At 37.3% G+C, this 8,748-nt stretch overlaps 1 protein-coding gene across 1 annotated transcript; it reads left to right on the forward strand.

Annotated features, from left to right (window-relative positions):
• Positions 1-6,972: 6,972 nt before the first annotated feature.
• LOC124245576 (olfactory receptor 10A4-like) lies at positions 6,973-7,902 on the forward strand. Its single transcript, XM_046673013.1, has one exon. It carries the CDS (start codon positions 6,973-6,975, stop codon positions 7,900-7,902), a length of 930 nt encoding a protein of 309 aa, XP_046528969.1.
• Positions 7,903-8,748: the final 846 nt, after the last annotated feature.

Here is an 8,748-nt window from a genome sequence, read left to right on the forward strand (position 1 = left end):
CTTGTTTGAACTGGATCTACCAGTCCCCGCTTGCAGAAGGTTGTAGGAGTGTTTAAAAGATAAATACATTGGCAAGCATTATGCCTTTCTAAATCCAAAGGAGGGCACTGCAAGAGCTAAAAATACTTTGACCACAACTACTTGAAAACCGAAAGTCCCTTTAGGTGAAGTACACTTTGTTCTTCCTTTTGGAAGCCTGGTGGGCTCCAAGGAAGTTAGGAAGAAAAATATAATTGTGCAGATATAAAAGGGAAGATTGGAGAGCGATGATTCTTAAGGTCTTGTCGAATCTTTTTAAAGGACATATAATGACTTGTCTGTCATGCTGTTGCTGGATCTACTCCTGGTCAAGCAACATAGTAGTGGTACAGCAAACCAGCTACCTGTTTTAGCAACCTAATTTGGTCTCTGCTAAGAATTTGGGGCTCCACATATACAGATGGAACAAGAAGACAGACTCTGAGGAAGCAAAGTGAACATCTCTACATGGTCTCATCGGAGCCACCTCGGGATCACTTAAGTTTCCAAATTCAAGTGGAAGGAAAAAGATGAGGTAATTATCTTGATAATCATTATCCACACCCATCTTTATGCCCTTCTCCTCTTCTAAAAGATGATCTTTCTTTATTGCCTGAAGATACTTCCACTTGTGTATTTCCCCATCCCATCCCCTCTAACCTCCACTGATACCCTCCTTGCTCCATCACTCACTCCTTTGCATGTCTTTCATATTTCCTTGTCTCTAGACTTAGACTTTTTGCCTAGAATCTTGGTCAGTCCTGTCTTTTACCTCTAGTTTTTTGGTTCTCTCTCTCTCTCCTTTACTTCACCAACAGTTTTCTTGAAATAATAACCCACATCTGTTGTTTTTACTTTTCACCTCCACACCTCAGTGCAGTCAGGATTCTTGCCCCAGCATTCCAATATTCACAACACCTTCGTTAGTAACAATTCTGATGGTTCCTTTCCTTCCTTGGACTCTGTGATATCACTCTCTTTGTTTCTCCCACTTCTCCGACTCATTTTTTAAATCTTTTTCTGGCCTTTCTTCAAAAATGTGTGTGGTTCCCCCTTTTCTTTCCTAAGCCCCCTACTCAATTTTCTCAAGCAATCTTTCCAAAATCAATGGCCAATATGGTCCTCAGGTTACTGGACCTTTTCTCACGTTATTCTCCCTGCCTGGAATGCCTTCTCTCTCCTTTTTCCCGAAGGAGAGAGATACCCACCATATCTCTGAAACAGTTTACTTCATCCTGTCCTCTAAACCTCTTTTTCCTAAAGCAGGTTTTTTGTCATCATCATAGAAATCCATCTCAATTTCTTATATTTGTTGTTCAGCTCAGATGATGGCAATCTCCATGTGGTTCTTATTATCCAGTTACCTGACAAAAACTCCTGGTTCATAATAAACTTAGCATCTTGTGAATTCACACTTACATCAACATGCAACAGATTAACTTTTTATCTCCAAGAGAAAGAGTTATGATTGAAATACAAGTACAATGTGGTACTGTAATAATCATTATTCTCCATTTTCTCATCTGAAAAGTCAAATGACAAATCAAAGACCTGCTCCCAGATATCTTGCAAGATAGTTGGGGAGATTAAAAATGTTGATGGACCTGAAAGTTCTTTGAAGGGTATTAAGCTCCTGACATGCAAATTTACTAAATTGAAGGTAAGTCTTTTTTCAGGAACTTACATATTACACATTAAGGGCAGGGCACTGAAGAGAGATGAAAAGAAAGCAGAAAGTTTAAGAGTGTGCTGTAATGGAAAGAGCAAGAACTAGAAAATGAGACCTGGATATTAGTTCCTGGCCTATTACTGACTGGATCTGGGATGCGAGGAAAGACACTGTACCTGCCTGGATCTTCTTTTTCAGTTACACTATTAAAGCGTCCGTCAAATGTTTCTAAAGTCCTTTCTTTAATAATCACTAGAAGGAAGTGGGAAAGACTTAAAACTTATCATATGGTCCTTCATTATAACTTTTTTTTTCAAATATCCCCCAACTCTTTTGCTCCTCCTTTCCTCCATTGTTTGCATTTGGCAAACTTCAAATCTGATTGAAACCAACTATTTGCCTACTCCATCCTGGCAGCTAAACATTGCCAGAGAAGATCATGCAAGAAAGCAGTCTGGTTTCACCTTATTAAATTCATGATCTCAAAGGTCAAAGTGCTACTCAATACTGCCTGGAAATTGCAATATTTGTTCTAGAAGGATAGCCTTCTCATTTCGAGATATGACTATTTTACAGCTTTTCCTCTGCCCTCAAACCTCCCATGAATCCTCCTCGACCCTCTCTTTTACATGATGACCTCACCTCCTACTTCATTAAGAAAACAGAAATCATTAAAAACAGACTCCATCATCTTTCTAAAGTTAAATGTAGCAACTTAACTACAACTGCATCTATTTTCTCCATTCTTCCTCTTGTTAAAAAGATGAGGTGTTTTTGCACTTACCAAAAGTTCACCCCTCCACTTGTGGTCTGTATCCCATCTCCTCTTACTTTCTAAAAGATTTCACCCTCAAAGTTAGCTCCTTATTTAATTATGCATCATTAATATCCTCTCTATGCTGGATTATTCCTGTCAGCATACAAACGGCAGGCTCAATGATCATCTCTATGGTTACCACGCAATCTTTCTGTTTCCCTTAAGTTTCCTCCACTCTACTGAATCTATTATCTGTGTAACCAAACATAAGAGACTATTCTGTGTCTTCATTTTAACTTCACAACAGCTTTTAACACAATCAACAATTCTCTTGAAATATGGCTTCTGTTATTCTGTTTCCTCCTGGTTTTCATCCTACCTCACTGAATCCTCCTTTTCAATATCCTTTCCTTACTTCTCCTTCTCTGTCAGGCTTAAGAGAGTCTTAAAGCTCAGTGTAGGGCATTCTTCTATATTCATAATCTCTCTGTAAGTCATCTTATCCAGTCTCAGGGCTTTGAATATTACCTATATTCTGATGATTCCTAAATTTATATCCCATTCCAGCCTTCTTCTCAGGGCTACATACTCTCAAATCCAGCTGTCTACTTCTCCACCCAGAATTCTCATAAACATCTCAAACTTAGTACTTCCAAATTGAACTTGTGTTCCTCCTCAGCTTTCCCTCCACATTATCACCATCTAATTAAATGAAATCGGTTACTCAAACCAGAAACCCTGGAGTTATCTTTGATAGTTCACTTTTGATCACTCCTCACATCTAACTTCTTAGTAAGTCCTGACATTTGTATCTCCAAAATGTGTCTTGAACCTGTCTTCTCTCCATCTTCTTTGCAACCACTTTATTCAGGTTTACTATCATCTCTCACGTGGTCCGCTGAAATAGTCTCTTAACTATCTCATTCTGTCCAGGAAGTTCTTCCTCTAGTTCATTTATCAGACAGCATCAAAAATGATTTTAGGGGCCTGCCCCATGGCCAAGTGGCTAAGTTCGCGAGCTCTATTTCGGCGGCCCAGGTTTTCGGGGGTTCGGATCCTGGGTGCAGATGTGGCACCGCTCATCAGGCCATGCTGAAGCGGCATCCCACATGCCACAACTAGAAGGACCCACAACTAAAAATATACAGCTACGGTACCAGGGGGCTTTGGGGAGAAAAAGGAAAAAATAAAATCTAAAAAAGTGATTTTAAGCTGTAAATTTGGTCATAATGCTGCTTAACACTCTCCAATGAATTCCTACAATATGTTTTCCAATTAGAAACTGAAACTTTTATTTATTTTTTGATTTCTTTGTTAATTTTATTTTTTATTCAGGACATATTGTTTTATAACATTACATAAATTTCAGGTGCACATCATTATATTTCCACTTCTGTGTTCACCATCAAAAGTCTAGTTGCCATCTGTCACCATACAAATGTGCCTTTTTACGCCTTTTGCCCTCCCTGCACCCCTCTTCTCCTCGTAACCATCAATCTATTCTCTATGTGTTTTTTGTTGTTCTCATTGTTTTTAATTTTCCATGTATGAGTAAAATCATATGGTATTTGGCTTTCTCCATTGGACTTATTTCACTTAGCATAATAGCCTCTTGCAAGGTCCATCCACGTTGTTGTAAATGGCAGGATTTCATCTTTTTTATAGCTGAGTAGTATTCCATTGTGTATATATGCAGTGTCTTCTTTATCCATTCATCCATCACTGGGCACTTGGGTTGTTTCCAAGTCTTGGCTATTATGAATAATCCTGCAATGAACATAGAGTCGCATATATCTTTTTGAATTAGTGCTTTTGTGTTCTTTGGATAAATATTCAGAAGTGGAATAGCTGGATCATATGGTAGTTCTATTTTTAATTTCTTGAAGAATCTCCATACTGTTTTCCATAGTGGCTGCACCAGTCTACATACCCACCAGCAATGTATGAGGATTCCCCTTTCTCCACATCCTCTTTAACACTTGTTATTTCTTGTCTCTTTAATAATAGCCATTCTGTTGGGCATAAGGTGATATCTCATTGTGGTTTTAATTTGCATTTCCCTAATAATTAGTGATGTTGGACATCTTTTCATGTGCCTGTTGGCCATCTCTATATCTTCTGTGGAAAATGTCTGTTCAGATCCTCTGCCCATTTTTTAATCAAGTTGTTTGGTTTTTTGTTGTTGAATTGTATGAGTTATTTATACATTTTTGGATGTTAACCCCTTATTGGATGTATGATTTGCAAATATCTTCTCCCAATTGGTAGGTTATCTTTTCATTTTGTTGATGGTTTCTTTTGCCACGTAGAAGCGTTATAGTTTGATGTAGTCCCATTTGTTTATTTTTTCTTTTGTTTCCCTTCCTTGAGGAGACACATTCAAGAAGATACTAAAACTGATGTCAAAGAGCGTACTGCCTATGTTTTCTTCTAGGAGTTTTACAGTTTCAGATCTTAAATTCAAATCTTTAATCTATTTTGAGTTAATTTTTGTGTATGGTGTAAGATAGTGGTCTAGTTTCATTCTTTTGCATGTGACTGTCCAGTTTTCACAACACCATTTATTGAAGAGACTTTCCTTTCTCCATTGCATGTTTTTGGATCCCTTGTCAAAAATTGCTTACTAATTCATTAATGTGTGGGTTTATTTCTGGGCTCTCAATCCTGTTCCACTGGTCTGTGCATCTGTTTTTCTTCCAATATCATGCTGCTTTGATTACTAAAACTTTGTAGTATACTTTGAAATCAGTGAGTGTGGGGCCTCCAGCTTTGTTCTTTTTTCTCAGGATTGCTTTGACTATTCAGGGTCCTTTGTTGTTCTACGTAAATTTTAGGATTCTTTGTTCTATTTATCTGAAAAATGTTGGGATTCTGATAGAGATTGTATTGAAACTATAGATTGCCTTAGGTAATATGGACATTTTAAATACACTAATTTTTCCAATCTGCGAGCATAGAATATCTTTCTGTTTCTTTGTGTTTTCTTTGATTTCTTTCAACAATGTTTTATAGATTTCAGTGTACAGGTCTTTTATCTCCTTCGTTAAATTTATTTCTGGGTATTTTATTCTTTCTGTCACAATTGTAAATGGGACTGTATTCTTGATTTCTTTTTCTGCTATTTCATTGTTAGTGTATAGAAATGCAACTGATTTTTATATATTGACTTTGTATCCTACCATATTTAAAATCTACATTCGATAGCATGGCCTACAAAGACCTGAATGATCTGACCCTTTCCTATTTTTCCTATGTCTTTCTTCTTCATCTCTGTCTGCTTTTGTCTCTCTCTGTTTCTCTCTCTCTCTCCAACTCCCCTTCCACCATATATTGTTTTTGTTCAGTTTTTCAAACACTCGAAATCATTTCTCCTTAAAGTCTGTTCCCTCTGCCCTGCATACTCTCTCTTATCCCCACTCTCAACTCCTGCATGACTATTTCCTTCCCATATTTTTAGGTCTCATTTTCTTAGTCTTTTCTTGATGACACCAACCAAAATACCCCTCTCCCAAGCACACATATATACAGCATATTTCTTATTTTGGGTCCTTGTTTTTTAAATTCATAGTAAACAACTCAAGATTATTTTATGGGTATCTTTCCTTGTTTATAGTCTTTCTCTCACACTAAATGTTAACTCTGTGAGACATAGAGAGTATTCCTGATTTGGTAAAACAAATCTTGACTTTTTCATGATTTTATTCCAGGCAACTTTCAAAGAGTTTGACACATAGTAGGCATTCAATAAATATTGTTGAATGGATGAATGAATGTATTAAATGTCTAATATGGACCAGTGATTGTGCAAAACATGTTACACATAATTAATATGTTATCCTATAGACAAGGAAACTGACTGTCAGATAAGTGAAGTGACTTACTCAAAGACACACAGCCATTAAGTGGCAGAGCTAGAATTTGAATTCAGGTATGTCTCTTTCTCCTATCATCTCCCTGTCATCACTATTTCACTTTCACTCCACTATGCCTCCTCTACTAATGTTTAGAGAACTTGCTATCAAAATAAGTTTTAAGAATTAGACATCTTTTGACATGATGAAATTCAATTGGTATAATTTAATTGGTATGGAATTTCTAAAACAAAAATAGATTTTAATAATAGATCTTATACAAATTACACATAGGTGAGTCAGAATATTCAGTGCTGATGATAAAACCACTAGTAGCTGTAGGAACAACCAGCGTAAGATTTCCACAGATAGAACATTTTCCCTCTATTTTTTTCAAAATAAATATCAGCAAAGTGTGTATATTTATATGTCATAGTCACAGTCTCAAAGTCTCATACGTTCTATATAAGGTGAGGTAACTGAAGTTATGGATTAACTTTCCAAATGGCCCCCGGGGGACTGTGGTCAAATTTGTTAATTAAGATTAAGGATCCTGAGCATCCAGGAAGAAGCCAATTACGCTCAATATGTATGATATCTCTAGCAGTTTGATTTTTTTTCCTAAAAATAGCATTTGCTCAATGGTAATTCTTCATATTTTTTTTTAGATCCAAATCATGGTCAGCACAGAAGAAGAAAATATGACTCAAGTTTCAGAATTTATCCTTTTGGGTTTGGGGGATCTCCATGGCCTTCAGTTTCTTCTTTTCGGGGTATTTCTGGTCATCTATGTGATGACTCTCATAAGCAACATTGTAATCCTAACTGTGGTGTCAACTGATCACTCCCTGCACACCCCTATGTATTTCTTTCTTGGCCACTTCTCCTGCTTAGAGATTAGCTATACCACTACCATTGAGCCCACGATGTTGAGGACATTGCTAACAGCTCACGTACCTATTTCTTTCCCAGGCTGTGCTTGCCAGTTTTATTTTTTTGCTGCCTTGGTGGCTACAGAATGCTTCTTCCTGGCTGTAATGTCTTATGATCGCTACATAGCCATCTGTAACCCGTTGCATTACTCCACCATTATGGACCACTGTGGTTGCTTACAGCTAGCTGGTGCCTCTTGGGTGGCTGGATTTGTGGCACCTATTCTTCTCATGGTCTTCATTTTTCGGTTAACATTCTGTGCTGCCAATGAGATTGACCACTTCTTCTGTGATTTGAAGCCCATCATGAAACTGGCCTGCACTGATACTCAAGTAGCTGAGATTATCTCTTTTATATGCACCTCTTTATTTGCCCTTGGCCCCTTCCTGCTAAATCTGGCTTCTTATACTTGCATCATCTCCACCATTCTGAGAATTCCTTCTATCACAGGGAAGCAGAGGGCCTTCTCCACTTGTTCCTCCCATCTGACAGTGGTCTGTCTGTATTATGGGACACTGGGCATTGTCTATGGCTTTCCATCAGGGCCTCAGGATGAAGACTTACTGAAGTTGCTTTCCCTTTTGTATACAGTGCTTACCCCTGCGCTCAACCCTATTATTTACACCCTAAGGAACAAGGATGTAAAGGTAGCTCTGAGAAAATTGGTGCGTTGAGGAATGTATACCTCATCAAAAGGAAGTTTGATTTTTTAGTGGCTCTTAGCACTTTCTGAAAACCCCAACAAAGTGGAAACATTTCTACAGTGTCAAGGATACTTACTGTGAAAATGATGAGTTTTCCTTTGTTCCATCAACTTTCTTCACACTAATGAACAGGAAGTGTGTTGAGCTTTTTTCTATTGAACATTTTGTAGGTGCCAGGTACTACACTAAGTTCTTTGCATGGATTATTGTGCTAAAGCCTCACAGCAACACAGTAAGTTAGCTTCTGTTATTATCCCCATTTTACAGATATCACGACTGAGTCACAGAGATTAACTCACTTGCTGAGGACCATTCAGCCAGACAGCATTGAAATCTGAATGTGAATTTGAGCCCAAGATTTACTTAGGATTAAATCCATCATCTACTAACTGAGGGGAACCTAGAATCTTGTAGTACTCAAAATGGTTGTCTTGGACTACAGAAGACATTACCGCAGATGACTTTTCTTAGGGAAAAATGAGTTAGATAGGAAGTGAGAAGAAGGAGAAAAATAATGTAATGCAATCTAAATTTCAGCCTGTCTCCTTTCCCTACCTAAAGTCTTAAGAAAAATGCATGAGATAAAAACTTCATGGGGATTAAAATTTATTTTAGTTTTTCATTTCAGAATTATTTATTTGAAAAAAGATTAAAATCAACCTAACTGGCTCAATAAATTAAAGCACATTTACACAGTGGAATATAATATATTCCTAAACAAACAAAATAACATAAAAGAGTGAGTCAGCTCTGCATGTGCTGATATGGAAAGATCTCTAGGATATGTTGTAAGTACAAAAAACAAGATGTAATGCA

The sequence above is a fragment of the Equus quagga genome, chromosome 10 (assembly GCF_021613505.1).
Source record: "Equus quagga isolate Etosha38 chromosome 10, UCLA_HA_Equagga_1.0, whole genome shotgun sequence".
Taxonomy (NCBI): domain Eukaryota; kingdom Metazoa; phylum Chordata; class Mammalia; order Perissodactyla; family Equidae; genus Equus; species Equus quagga.